The 14507-nt window shown below is 47.5% G+C and overlaps 1 protein-coding gene and 1 long non-coding RNA gene across 7 annotated transcripts in view; one reads left to right on the top strand and one right to left on the bottom strand.

Annotated features, from left to right (window-relative positions):
• Nucleotides 1–8598, top strand: part of MAD1L1 (mitotic arrest deficient 1 like 1) — a 346167-nt gene extending 337569 nt beyond the window's left edge. For all 6 annotated transcript variants that reach the window (XM_023936806.2, XM_023936807.2, XM_023936808.2 and 3 more), the window contains one exon: nt 7533–8598. In XM_023936806.2, coding sequence (XP_023792574.1) covers nt 7533–7691 — 159 coding nt within the window. In that variant the 3' untranslated portion in view covers nt 7692–8598. The remainder of the gene's footprint in view (nt 1–7532) is intronic.
• A 3159-nt stretch (nt 8599–11757) lies between these two features.
• LOC111936083 (uncharacterized) lies at nt 11758–14357 on the bottom strand. The gene is made up of 2 exons (XR_015277303.1): nt 13359–14357; nt 11758–13110 (listed from the first exon to the last, which is right to left on the bottom strand). It is a non-coding gene; the product is annotated as an uncharacterized LOC111936083 (long non-coding RNA).
• Nucleotides 14358–14507: the final 150 nt, after the last annotated feature.

The raw sequence follows: 14507 nt of genomic DNA, 5'->3' as shown, positions 1-14507 counted from the left end.
TGTTCTCTAAAAATTCTCAAAGCACTTTTGGAAAATGCATGGGTATTAATCCACACTGAGCAGTAGTTCTTCAATCCTATGATTTAAATTGGATATATTTGTCTCTGTCTGTCCTGAACTGTTCAGTAACATTAAGGCACCCTGATAATAGCTGTCACATTTTACCCCAGGGGTTGTTCCTCAGTGATAGGTGAAATCACAGCAGTTCAAAGACCTGTCTTCCAGGATGAAAAGCTCTATAGGAATATTCAGATATAAAATAGTAATAGTATGAATCAAAAAATACGCTTCCCTTATTTTAAAGCCTTTGATCTTATTTTTCTGGCATCACATTTGACAGTCTAAAGGGCATTAACCTGTAGGAGAAACCTTTTGAAAGAAGGTGCTGACTCGCCCTGTGCCGCAGAGAGCACTGTCCCCCAGGATTAGCAGCAGCAGGTTTCCCCCATGGAGAGGGGTGCAGCCCTTCAGAACATGTCCCTGCTCTTTTTTATGTTTCATTTTTGACGTGAGGTGCAGGAGAGCTCGCCTAGATCAAAACAGGGAGCTGTGGGGAGAAGCTGGTGCAGCACAGCCCGCCCTGCGTTCCGCTGCTGCCGAGCTGCTGCAGCATCCAGGACCCCATCACTGCTGCCACCCGTGTACACAGTGCCTTGGTCGTGCTTCTGATTCAGATGGAAGTATATGAGCTGACCTCTTGTTCCAAAGGCATTCTGGGGTTGTGGTTCATCTCAGTGTTGAATAATAAGAAAGAGAAAGGAAAGGTTTGCTATAAATCTCACTGCACACAGGGCTGTTTCTCACTTACCCCATCCCAGCATTCAATTTTCTTCTTGGCATTGCCAGGCATTTGCTTTTCTTTGCTCAGCAGCTAAAAGCAGCATTTTCATTACATTTCCTGGAAGGCTCTTTACAGGCATCCATCCCTGTCTGCCTCATAAATTCACTTTATATACCAAGCTGGCGACACAGAGGTCAGAGGTCTTGGCAAGAAACAATTATTATAAAGAAATGCTTCTCTTCTTTGGGTTACAATGAGGATATTAAAGGGGGGAGGAAATTTTTCTACAGACAAGGAATGGTCATTTGCGAAAGGGAGGTGACCTGATTGATTAAGTGCTGCACATCCTGTGGGAGCCACCATGGGCAGGCATCCTGTCAGGCCAGCTGAAACCTGCCAGTTACCATGAAAAAAAAGAAGGAAACCAGTAAACAGTTTGCTAAATAACCTCATAAATATTTCCAGCCATAAGCACATCTTGTGGTTCAATTTTGTGTTGTTTTTTTTTTCCTTTCCTTAATATTTCCCTAATTTTAAATGAACGGCCTGTAATTAAAGTGATTTAGAGGCTACCTGGGGACCTGGTATTTGAGCAGTGCATGATGCTTAGGAGAGATTGATTGGTGAGGCATAACTCAATTGGGGTATTTTGATAATGATATCATCACCCGAGAGAGCCAAGTTTGAGCAATTAAATCTCAAAACCTCGTGTCTGGGTTGTTAGAACTTCAGCAGGCAGTTCCTGCATGTGCACACACACACAAAAACACACACAGACGTATTTTCCTTGGGTTTTTATGGGCACTCCAGTTTTTTGGCTGCCCTGCATCTGTCTGTCTGTCTGTCTGGGGTGATCTGAAGGGGTGATTTATCTGTGCAGACCCAGAGAGAGGGTGCCAGCTCACTCAGCATCACAGCTTCCACCCTCAACGTCTGCGCGTGGACAAGGCGGCCTTTGACATTTAGAAAAATCTCGGCATCTGAAGCAAGAGGCAGAAACAAAAGGATTTTCTCATTTAAAGGTCAGAGCCAGCAGCTCCTTAAAGGAAATTTTCAGATAGGTTTGTTGGACTGTGGCAGGGTTTGTGTGTGTCAGAGGGTGCTGAGGAAGGTGTCGGGGAGCTGAGGGTGTTTTGGGACCAGCAGTGTGCCCAAGGCTTCGAGGCACACACAGCCATAGAGCTCTGCAGCTTCTGGGAGGTGACCAAGTGGAACAGCCAGCCCTGAGGGCTTTTGCCAACACATGAAGGCTTTGGGAAGAGGGAGTGACTGAGGGATTCATGTGACAAAGGCAAATTGCTAAAGGGGTTGATCTGGTGGGGAGATGTGCGTAACCCACGTTGGATGGCACAGCCTCTTCAGTGTTGGGGGAGGAACACCACAATGAGAAGGGAAAGGACAGAGAGAACTCAGGCACAGAGACCACAGCACATGGTGCTGGAGCAGCCTGTGGACCTGCACAGAGCAGGGAGAGGCAGTGAAGTGTTGGGTGTGATGCCCTGGTGTCCCTTCCCTCCACCCACACTGTCGCTGTGTGTGCTCAGAGCCGGCGTCCATGGGGACACAGCACAGACAGTGAATTATGGAAGGAGCAGAGCAGATGAGATGGTGCCTTCGAGATACATTCACTGGGTAAATGTCACCAGGCAATGATTCACGTGCTCCTTTTGACCCCTAATACATCTTAGCCTTGGAGAGCACCGTCTGCCATAGAGCGTGGCCAAGCGGCATCTGCAAAGCAGAGGTTTGTCACCACGCCAAGGGGTGGCTCTGGCAGCCCTGACAAAGCCCAGGGCTTCATCCTTCTGCAGGTTGTGGAGGTGTTTGTACCTCCTTTGTTCCCAAGCTGAGACACAACTGTCTGCCTGCTGTGCCTGGCACAAAGCTCCACCATCCCTGTTGTCAGCTTGCCAAAACCCATTCAGGAGCTCCACCTGTGACACTGGAGGTGTGTGTTTGAAGTTGCAGGAACACAGGTCCTGCATGGATTGCATACCCAAAGGCAGTTGTGCTTTCTCAGTGTGGAAATCAGAGGTTGTAAGTCTTCACTTCATTTTGAAATCTCAAGTTGTATAGAATGCTGAAGCCCTCTTTTCCCTGCTTCTGCGTTTCTACTCCATGTTTTTTCATGATACCATGTCCCTGTGTCAGTTCTGTCCTTGGGGTGTGCAGCCACCCTCTTTTCAGTCTTATTCCAGTGTCTGAAGGTCTGCGTGACCTTGGGTCTTACATTTTTCAAGAAGCATCTTTTGTGTGATTAAAGTCACACTGCATGCCTGTTTATAGCCGATGGCACTTTTGGAGCCATTGTTTTTAACTACCAAAATATGTCAGAGAGAAGAGGGAGCAGGTGTACAAGAAGGTAAAACCTGAATGTATCTAGGTGAGAGTGCACTCCTGAACCATGTGGTAGCTTGTGAGTGACTAAAGGAGACACTGTCACACTTCTCACATCGGTCCCCCTCGGCTGCTGGAAGAAGCAGAGGAGGAAATGCTGAGTCTTGGCTTTAAGAAAACACTTGTATGCAGCAACAGCACGGGTGCAAAGAGCCATCCCAGCAGGACCAGTGCAGACAGAAGTCCTGTACATGTTACATTGAAGTGGCAGTAGTTAAGAGTGCCTGTTCCAGCCCATATGTTGCAGTTTTATGTGCCCAGTTCATCCAGCTGCAGGTCCATCCCCCAACAGGAACATCTGGGAATACCTATTGCTCCTCCACATCCTCTACTCCTCGCTGAGATGGAGAGAAGAACCTGCTTTTCTACCATGTTGGTGGTTATTGGAGAGATTTTTACATGTGTGTCTGAACTATAAAGCCTTGAATAATTTACTGGTTTCCAGGGTTAAGAGGAAGATTTATGATGTTTCCTTTTGGCAGGTGGCTGCTGATCTTGATTCCCCTGAAGAAACAGTTGTGCTAACAGCTCATTTCTCGGAGCAGCTAGTCCAAGTTCATGTTGTTCTGTGCTAAGCAGACCAGTGTTGTTGTGGTTTACAACACACAGAGGTCTGCCCCCTGCTCTGCTTGCTGTGGGGTAGCACAGCCTGCGAGGAGACAAACAGGCTGTCACCCTTCAAACCTACAACCAGAGTCACATCCCACCCATCCCAGCAGAGCTGGCTGTGCAGTCACACTGGGCAAAGAGTGATTTCCTTTGCTTTTCTAGAAAAGGTCCCCATAGTCCTTAAATCACACTAAACTGGCAACAGAACTTAGCGAAAGCTGAAATCTTTCCTTTTGCAAGTATTTGAGATCTGAATAAAACATAATAGAGACCTGAATCTCGGTAGTTTAGTGAGCCAGAATTTTCCCATGAATTAGAAGAAACCAATCTAGGGCTGTGTACAGAGTACCTGAGAGATGGTATTCTCATAGTGATTAGCTGCTGCTCCGTGCTCAGGGAAACTGAGGCTTAGGAAGGAATATTTACATCTCTAGAGAAGCACTGCACTTGCGTGGCCCAGCACAGAGGTGGAAGGGAGAGTGAAGTGTGATGGTGGTCCCCAAAGTGTCCTCTTGCATTGACTCCTCTGTGCATTGACTCTGGGGTGGATGGGGATACTCACAGATCCAGCTTTTCCTTTGATCCCGTGTATCCTGTTTGACTCTAAATGTTGATGCTTTTTTCTTGCTTTTTTCTTTGCTTTTTTGCCCTTTAAGAGCAGTAGCACACTGTAGCAGTGATGTCAGTAATGCTGGGCACAGAGCAGTTGGGGCTGGGTTTGAACTGCTCTGGTCTCTCACCCCATTCCCACTCATGGACTGTCCCCATGCATCAGTGACACTTTATTTATGCTCCTCCCAGCTTTTTATTTTATTCCTAGATGGGCTAGGGCAGCTTTTGGCTTCATCTAAACTTAGAATTTTAGGGAATGCATCAGCAGAGTGAATGGTGATTGTGTTACATGGAGTGTGCTGTGCACAGCTGATCTGTGCTGGCACCTGCAAGTTCTTGTCAGCAGGAGTTGTGTCCAGGAGTTTGCCTTTGAGGCTTGAGACTTTTTATAAATAAAAAAATAATTTCATTAAATGTGGGTGGAGGGAATCCTAGCTATGAACAGTGAAGAGGAGGACTCGAGTGCCCTTGCAGATTTGAACTGCTGGAAATTTCATATTTCTTATTTTCAGAAATACACTTTTTAGAGCTGGAACCACAGAATGGTGTGGAACACCAGACCCTGCAGCATTCACTCAGCAGAGCATCCCCCTCAGTTCCTGCACACCCCTGTGCATCCCACTGCCTTGCTCTGATCCCCTGCTCGCTCCTGTTCCTGCCTCGGGCGCTTCCCTCTCTGCCTGCAAATGCACCAGGCAGGGTGCAGGCTGGCTTTTGAAAAGAAATCCTGTGAACTAATGGGAACATATTGCTATTATTTCATATAATCACTTTATTTGTAAAGCACAGGCTGCAGAGGTACTCCCACTGTTGGACCCAAAGCAGCAAATCTATCTATATATCCCAGTCTATACTACATTATGAGCAGATGGGTGAAGAAAAAAAGCACTAAAAACAAATAATAAGAAAAGTAACAATGATAGCAATTTTAAAATACTCCTAGGGGGAAAAAAAAAAAAAAAAGTTTTTCCATTTTTTTAAAGGCAGTGTGGGATTGAATGAGCTGCACTGCAAGTGCATCCATTCTCTAAGTTCACATATAAACATCTCCTGGCACAGGAAGAATTGCTTTTTTTTCCAAGTGGCTGCCTTCTAGTCTTGTGCCTGTTACAGAAGCAACCTGGGTGAGATGTCTGGGGTTTGGAAGCATTAGGGGGTTTTCTTTGATTTTTTGGAGTTCCTGGGGAGACAGAGGCCATGGGGGTGAGAGGGAGGATGGTGCCTCCCTTGACAGCTGAGAAAACCCAATGGGAAATACCAGTCTTCTCAGAAGCACAAATTTGTCCACATAACTTTCTCTGAACATTTTTCTTCTGCCTCTGCTGCAGGAGAAAACTTTGTTTATGAAGAATAATAGAGAGAAACTGCCATCAGTCTCATAAAAAAAGAGAAGATATTCAAATGTAGCCTTCACCCACAACACCAGTGAGTTCAAAGTAGAGGAAATTTAAAACATTTATGTTGCTCTCTTTCTGAAGTCATAAAACACAAGCAAATGGTCTGGCACTGGATGCTAAATTTCTTAAGGAATTTACTTTAATTAATTAAACTAGTAAACCAATTAATGGATTTGCTTGTAAATTCTCAGAAAATTAATTCTGTGCCCAAAGAGTGTTTTAAATCTGCGAGGGAGGCTGTGTATTTCGTACAGAGCTTGAATTCCCATTTCAGATGAATCCAACTCGGCGCTGAGAGAGCTGGAGACACAAGTGATGCATTCATAATACTCGGACCTTCCTCCAAAACTGGCACTTCTCATCAGCTGAATCCAGGGAGGGATTTGCAAAATAACACCTGTGCTGCTGCCACAGCACCCAGCTCCTGTGCTTGCTGCTGTGCTGTGACACCTCTGGCTTTATGTGGGCTGGGAATCTGCATCCTTCCTGATGCCTCCAACCAGCTCCTTCATCTGCCATCATCGCTTCCCTCTTTGATCTGGTCCAGGGCTACCTCAGGTGCACAGGAGGCATCAGGTAGCTCCAGTAAGCAGCAGATCAAAGCATGGGATTTGCTGAAAAACAACCCAGCCAAAGCAAAGATCTAAACAAAATCTAACTCACTTTCCCTTGTTTCCATTCCCTGCCTGGCTTGGGGATGACAGGGGCATCCTCTGCACCTTGCACTCCTCACAATCCAAAGTGACCCAGACATGGGAAGTTCATAATCAGATGTGTCCAGGCTCCTGAGAACATGAAATCAGAAGGAAGCAGGCTTCCAGGGGCTCTCAGCAGGTAAAGCCATGTTTTCCTCTCCCATGGCAATCTTCCACTTCAGATCTTGGCATCCTTTGATAGACAAGGGGGCTGCCAGCTGAGCCTGGCACCACCCATGCTGTCCCACCTCGGCTCCTATAGGAAGCAGAGCTGCAAAGCAATTAGGAATGTGAGTGTTTTGAAGAGGAAAATGGCAGGGGAAAAAAATTAGCATTTGCACTGTGATGTTTTTGTTGTTTATTAATAAACAAGCAGCTTTCATGCCTCCAGGGGCAGGAGAGGCTTCAAGCATTCCTTATTTCTCTTGCATTTAGCCTTTATTTGCTTGTTTTATATGTTGCAGGAGATTTGTAGTGTCTTCCCACATGTTGAGTTTCCTTATTTTCTTGAGAGCATCTCTGGAATAATTCCACTGAGGTTTCTGCTGTGTGCCGCCAGGCTGATCTAAACACTTGAGGGATGCAGGGTGGATCAGTACTCATTGGGAAGAAGTTATGTTAATTAGGAACAGGTCTGCTCCCTCCTGCAGAAGTGGTGTGGGATAAGTGTTTTCATGGAGAGAAAACCCCTGTGCAGAGCTCCTGCCACCCTGGGTGGTGTTGGTGATCACAGGTGACACAGGTGTCACAGGTGACAGTGACCCTGATGTGGCCACCTCTGTTCCATGCTGGCAGCACAGACTCTTTCCAGGATGGTCAAACCCCTCATCTCCCCAGTGCCACATTTGTCACCAGGGAAGGCTCACAGGGGTCCTGCATGGGGACACTGGAATGCAGGACTCAGGAATGTCATGTGCCAAACAGATGGCATGTCCCTGGTGACAGGCACCAGAGGAGGCCTCAGGGTGACACTGCTCCTGGGTCACAGCAGGGGAATTAAAACCCTCTGGTATTAATGGGCTTGTTCTTCTTTCCCCTTAGGCCTCCAGCTCCTCCGGTGGGAAAATGCAGCTTCTGGAAACGGAGTTCTCACGAACCATCCGGGAGCTCATCGAGCTGCACCTGCTGCGCCAGGACAGCATCCCAGCCTTCCTCAGCGCCCTCACCCTCGACCTCTTCAGCCGCCAGACCATTGCTTAGTGTCCCACTGCCAGCTGCCAGCCAGGGTTTGGCCCTCCTGGGCAGGACACTTGAGGTAGTGAGGAAAAATTCTCATGTCCACCACCCTAAATTTGTGGTATTGGGTTGCTTCTGTTTTGCATTTCTTCCCCCTTCTTTCATGCTGAGTCAGAAATCAAAACAATTCCTCTGAAAAGCATAATTTTCCTCCTTTGGGAGGGCAAGTCTAGCTCCATCCCAGGGCTCTCCTGTGCCAGGATCCAATCCCTGCCTTTGAGCTGGGCCACGTGTTCATCACTGCTCAGATTCTCAGGATCTGTCTGGGAATACTGTGGGAGCTGCTGGTTTGAGGAGCCCCAGGAAGACCATTCACAGCTTTTCCCAAAAGGATTCCCTAAATCTAGGCCCTAACAAAGAGACAAACCTGCATGAGGCTGGTGCTTCCTGCTGCATGGTTGTCTTCTTCTAATGGGAGCCAAGGGCCTGATCCCTGAGGACAGAGACCCAGGGAAAGTCTCTTGCTCTTGGAAACATCTCATCACTCAGCAAGGTTGAAATTACTTTTAAGATATCAGTGACCTGAGTCTGCATCACTCAGCAGACAAGCACAAGCATAAATGGCCATTTGAAGCCCCCATACCTGTGTTGACACTTCTGTGGCTCAGTCACTGCCATTCTTTTGGTTCCTCACCAAGACTTTAGGGCTCTTGGTTATCTCAGGACTGTTGGAAGTGGAAAGGAGCAGTTTGGGCTGTGTTCAGTGCTGGTGGCTCTAGTCTGCTGCCTGCCACCAGCCTGTGGGTATCTGTTCTTGGAGGTCTCCTTTCTCCTCCCCTCCATGGGGAGTGGAGCATCCCCAGAAATCTGACATTTTGTGTTATAATGGATGTAGCTTTTCTGTCATAACAATAAAGTGTCACTTCCCAAACTGGGTGTATGACTCTTATTTGGGATGCACTCTGTGCCTTGCTGTGCTCTCCCACCTGTAGAGGATGAGCACATCAGTGGTCTGGTGTGCTTTGCAAAGGGAGGACATCATTATCTCTGTTTTTACAGGCAAGTCTCATTCATAGAGTTAAAGAATCATCAATGGTTTGGGTTGGAAGGGACCTTAGAGATCACCTAGTCCCAACCTGCGCTGCCTTAAACAAAATCAGTTTGCTATAAACTTCTGTGTATATTGATTTCCCCCTGTTTTCAGCAGGAACACACTCCCTGGGCTCGGAGGAAAGGTAGCAGTGAGCAGGCTAGAAAGTTAGCTGAGATACTTGCAGTGACTGCAGGGCTGGCCAGGCTTGCTGGAGTCACTTGGAGACCTGTTGATACATCTACAGGCATGGAAAACATCTGCTGTTGACCCCCACCTGCTGTCGATCAGAGGTGGAGGGACAAGCACGAGGTCCGGGGAGGCTGCAGCCCCCATCTCTCCTCTCTGCAGGGAAGCGCAATAGCAAAAGTTTGTCATTTTCTCTTCTGCTTGAAGAAGTCCCGGTGGAAGATGAATTGCTGGGCATGCTGTGCCAGGGGAAGGCTGCCTGATTCATATGCACGGCGTGGCACGGAGAGTCGCCTTCCCCAGTCATGGGGAAAATGAATCATGACGTCAGCCGCATTCAGCTCCGCCGCCAACACAATAGCAGATCCTGGCTGCCGCGGAAAATTTTTCTCCTGGCTCCTTGCAGGAGAAATGAAGTAATTAATAAGTTTACAATAAACCCTCTATCTTAGCAAAACACAGGTGAGGCGAGAAGCGATGCTGGAAAGAGACAAGGGAAAACACGTTCTGCCTGTTGGAAAGTTGCCTCCCAAGAGTGAAAGGATAATAAGTTGGGAGAGAACACACAGTAGGCTTCCGAGATGCCTCCACTGGGGAGGAGACATGAATTACTGCTCTGCTCCCTGTTCTCCCAGCAAGACTGATTTGTTCAACTAACTTTAACGCAGCAGCATGGCTGGGAGAGGTGTGTGGTGAGGATGGGTGCTCGGCTGGATGTGCTGGTGTGGTGCAGCATCTGTCCACGGCTTGGGAGCTGCTGGGTGACTGTCCTGCTTTGGCCAGCAGCATCCCTGCCCTGCTCATGGCATTGTGCTGCTGCACAGTGAGGGCACAGGGCTCATATGAAACGGGGACTTCTCTAAGGCTCACACATGGAAGTCTGGGAGTTGTTCATGTGGAGGTGTGACCATTGCAAAGCCACCTGGGCCACCTGTGGGCCATGGAGGAGTTGAGACTCCCCAGTTTCTAGTTCCAGCACTGAATTCAGGATGAAGCCACAAACCTACGGCTGTATCTGATACCACTGCAGTTCCCATCTCTGCCACTGTCATTATCCTGCTCGTCTGAGCCATGAGGGAGCTGCAAGGAGTAACTGTGACACTGAATTTTGCAATGATTGCTCCTTCCTTTATGAGCCACGTGGGCTCAGCAGCCCATCAAAGGCGCTGCCACCGTGTTCACCACCCCCTGCCTCCCCCTCCATGAGTGCAGCCCCCTGAGGCAGTGCAAAGAGGTCACAGTTGCCACCACCCCAGGTGGTGAGGGCACAAGTCCCATCCAGGTTTGGCTCATCACTTGCAAAGCTCCAGCCCTGTTTGTGGAAAGCCGTTTTAAGAAAATGTTGGGAGCTGGATTTGCAGTCGGTTGGAGGGGAGAGGCGGGAGCTCTCACAAGTGTGCGTGTGCTCGCTGGGTTTCCGTGCACACTAGCTGGGTTTATGTGCTGGAGGCTGTAAAATATGATTTATTGGTGCATGGCTGCAGGAGTTGTGTGTGTGTGTGTGTGTGTGTGTGTGTGAGAGCAGCATCTTGTTTGCAGTGCTGCCTGAAGCTTCCTTTCGCTCCAACTGCTCGTGAGTCCCTGCTCTGCCACAAATCAGCCCTGTCCATCTGTGTGCATCCACAAACACCAAATGGGCACAGAGCTGTTGGGTACTGCCATACAGTCAAGAAAGCAGCAGAGCTCTGGGCTAAGGCAGGTTTGGCCAGGTTTGTGCCTCTCCTAAGGGCACATCTCTGCACCTGGAGCCTTTTGTTCCTGCTTTGTGTCTCCTTGTTGTTCACCTTGTCCTGGAAGTGTGTGATCCCTGAGAAGAAACCAGGGAAGCCTTTTTGGGATGAGCCATGAGAAGTCTGGAGTTTGTAGATGTTAGTTTTGGATCTTCTCCATGTAACATTATAGGAGCAAGGGAAGAGCACTGGAGACATGATGGAGGTGGTTACCTGGAGAGTGAAGGGCAGGGGCAGAGCAGGGGTGGGTGGAAGAAACCAGGAATGGAAGGAAGGAGAAGCCATCTCCATTTCTGAACAGCTGCAGTTCCAGCCTTGATGTCAGTTCTCCACTGCTCCCCTCTGCTCACTCCAAACAAACACTGAGCCACACCTGCCCTTCTCATTTCCCAACCCAGCAGTGAGCTCAGAGGCTGCTGAGAGTGATGTGAGTTGGGCTGATGGGCGGACGTGTCAAAATAAACCCCAGGGTGGGACAGGCAAGAGCTTCTTCAGACATCACTGAGCTGATGCCAGACCACGTTGGGCTCTGCTGCTCAGGGTGGGAGAGGGCACAGCCAGGGCAGGATTGGTTCTGTTGGAGCTTTTAGCTGTTCAGAGATGTTGGAAAAACAATGGTATAGTGTGTGATGCCAGGTGACTGTAGCTAAGGACAGGAGCTGGGGAGGACAGAGCAGGCTCTCTGTGCTGGTGTGAATCACATTCCTGCTGCCTGCTGTGACAGCAGATTCAGATTTAATAGCAGCATTGCTTAAAACTTGCATGATATTTAAAAGCTACAAAATGCACCCACTCTGATCAGGGGAGGGATATTAAATAAATAAACAAACAAACAAACAAATAAATAAAGAAAGAAATGGATAGATAAATAAATAAATAAATAAATAAATAAATCAGCAAAGCTTTTTCACAAAGTCTTTTTTAAATATTAAAATCCCATCCTTCCCAACAGGAAAGCTTTTTTCAGGCTAAGAGGAAAGACTGAACGGCATCTGATGATATCGCATTGACACAAGTGTCTAGAAAAATGGGGTAGGAATGTATGATCTGTTCTGAAAAAGGAACCATAGCTAATAGGAAATATGCTGATGCTACTTTTAATTTCATGACTCAGGTTTGCTGCAAAATTGATGGAAATCTGTGTTGGAGCTTGGTTACATTAAAACAGTTCTTGGCTGCCTGGAGGTTTTCCAGTTCTTGTTTCTCTTTGGGGGGATTATTATTGTAAAATCTTTTAGTACTCTGGGGGTTTTCAGATGTTATTTGAAAGGACAGGGGAACGATCTTTTATCCAAAACAAAGAGGAGATTTTTGCTCCAGAAAGATCACTGGCCAAAGCCCAGCCCTGGACAGGCCATCCCAGCAGCCCTTCCTGTTCCACCCACAGTGTCTGGGTCTCCAGCCTTCCTTCTGTGCGTGTTTTCCCTCAGAGCAAGTACAAGGAGCAAAACAGAAGAAAAATACACTTTAAGGAAAATGCTGCCATGTAATTTGAGGAGCACAAAGGCAGCTTCTTGCTGCTGGAGGTCTCAGAAGCAGTCCATGTCTTTGGTCTCCACCCAAACCACATTTCTCCACCAAAGCACATTCCCTTGGGCTGTGTCAGTCTTCTTCCACTTCCCCAACATGGGATCAAGCTCTACCAACCCCTTCATCTTCCCTGTGCTGTTTCCTGGCCCAGGCTCCAGTGCTGATGAGTTTATTAGTGTTGCTAATTTTACCTGATGCTGCTTCCTTCTCTTCATGACAAGTTATGTTTTTTTGAACTCTCCAGCTGATTGATTGAGCTCTCTTTAATATTCCCTGTTTCACTTTGAATTCTCTTTGTTGACTGTTGCTTGTTGTGATTCTGTTTTTTTTTTTTTTCCTTAATTCTCCCACTGTCTCTCTTTCCTTCCTGGTCCTTTTAATGCTTCTTCAGCCTGGAGCAAAGCCAGAGACCATCGGGAGGTCATTGAAACACAGACGGCCGTAGGATTTAAATAAGGACTGGATAATTTTATGACCATTAACAAGGCTCACTGCTATGCAAGCCAAAGTAATAAGGGCAATCATATCTCATGGTTCGGGGAGCAAGCTGATTGCCTGCAGGGACTGAGAAGGTAATTCTGCATCCCTGACTCTCCCCAAAATATGATACAGTTCACAAGATGCACCAGGCAGGTCGAAGGGCTTGGCTAGAGGATGAGAGCATTTCCCTTATCATCTCTGTTGTCACACCCCATTGATGTGATCAGAAACTTCTGGTGTCAGCGTGGTGGGAAATATTCTCCAGGCAGGTGAAAGGCTCTGAAGTTTGGCAGATGAACCTCTCCTCTTAAGGAGCATCTGCTGAGTGACATTTGTGCTGTGTGAGGGCAGATACTTCACTTTGCTGGTAGTGACTGGGTCATCTGCCACGCTGCTCCATAACCACTGCCAAGGAGGGGCCTTCCTAAAAGAAACACAGAGTGTGGATGTCACTTGGGTCCTTCCTTTTGGAGGTGCCTCCCCACTGACTGTGCACATCCCTGTACTCAATGGGGTGATGGCAAATCACTCTGTCCCTCCTTCACCCTTCTCACAGCACAGCTCTCCTGGCTCCTCTGTGTCCCTGTGCCTTTCCTCAGCTCATTCTGGGCTCTCCCAGCTCCTCTGTGTCCCCTCTGCACCCCAAGTGCTCAGGGAAGATGGAAATCTCACCTGCACAGGGTGCTCAGCTCTGGCAGATAAGGTGGTTTTAGAGGTTACTTTGAAACTCCAACCTCAAGCATGTTCCTGATCCATGCAGATACCCCAGGACACCACCAGGATGCCTCCAGCCTGGCTGCACCTCCTCTCCCCTGCTTCAGCTGGTGACAGCATCCCAAAAGTCTGGGACTTGTGCAGCTTCAGAGGAAGGGTCACAGAGCTGCCTGCACCCTGTTGGCACCTCTGGCATGGAGAAACCAGCAGGGTCCTGCACAGCTCTATCCAGCTGTGATGTAAGAAAAACATAAGCCATATCCCTGGTGGGAGGGTTGGAAAAGTGAAACTGAAAGTGAAAGTGAAACTGAAACTGAAAGTGACACTGAAACTGAAAGTGAAAGTGAAAGTGAGACCGAAAGTGAAAGTGAAACCGAAACTGAAACTGAAAGTGAAACCGAAACCGAAACTGAAACTGAAAGTGAAACCGAAAGTGAAAGCGAAACCGAAAGTGAAAGTGAAACCGAAAGTGAAAGTGAAACCGCAACCGAAAGTGAAAGTGAAACCGAAAGTGAAAGTGAAACCGAAAGTGAAAGTGAAACCGCAACCGAAAGTGAAAGTGAAACCGAAAGTGAAAGTGAAACCGAAAGTGAAACCGAAACCGAAAGTGAAAGTGAAACCGAAAGTGAAAGTGAAACTGAAACCGAAAGTGAAACCAAAATCGAAAGTGAAAGTGAAACCGAAAGTGAAACCGAAAGTGAAACCGAAAGTGAAAGTGAAACTGAAACCGAAAGTGAAACCGAAAGTGAAACCAAAAGTGAAAGTGAAACTGAAAGTGAAACCGAAAGTGAAAGCGAAAGTGAAAGTGAAACTGAAAGTGAAACCGAAAGTGAAAGTGAAACCGAAAGTGAAACTGAAAGTGAAACCGAAAGTGAAAGTGAAACCGAAAGTGAAAGTGAAAGTGAAACTGAAACCGAAACCGAAAGTGAAAGTGAAACCGAAACTGAAACCGAAAGTGAAACTGAAACCTAGAACCCTGACCTAGAACCCTGACCTAGAACCCTGATCTAGAACCGTAACCTAGAACCCTGATCTAGAACCGTAACCTAGAACCCTGATCTAGAACCGTAACCTAGAACCCTGATCTAGAACCGTGACCTAGAACCT

Source organism: Cyanistes caeruleus, chromosome 17, assembly GCF_971803275.1.
Source record: "Cyanistes caeruleus chromosome 17, bCyaCae1.hap1.1, whole genome shotgun sequence".
In the NCBI taxonomy this organism is placed as follows: Eukaryota; Metazoa; Chordata; class Aves; order Passeriformes; family Paridae; genus Cyanistes; species Cyanistes caeruleus.
This window is presented reverse-complemented; position numbering and strand designations above follow the sequence as displayed.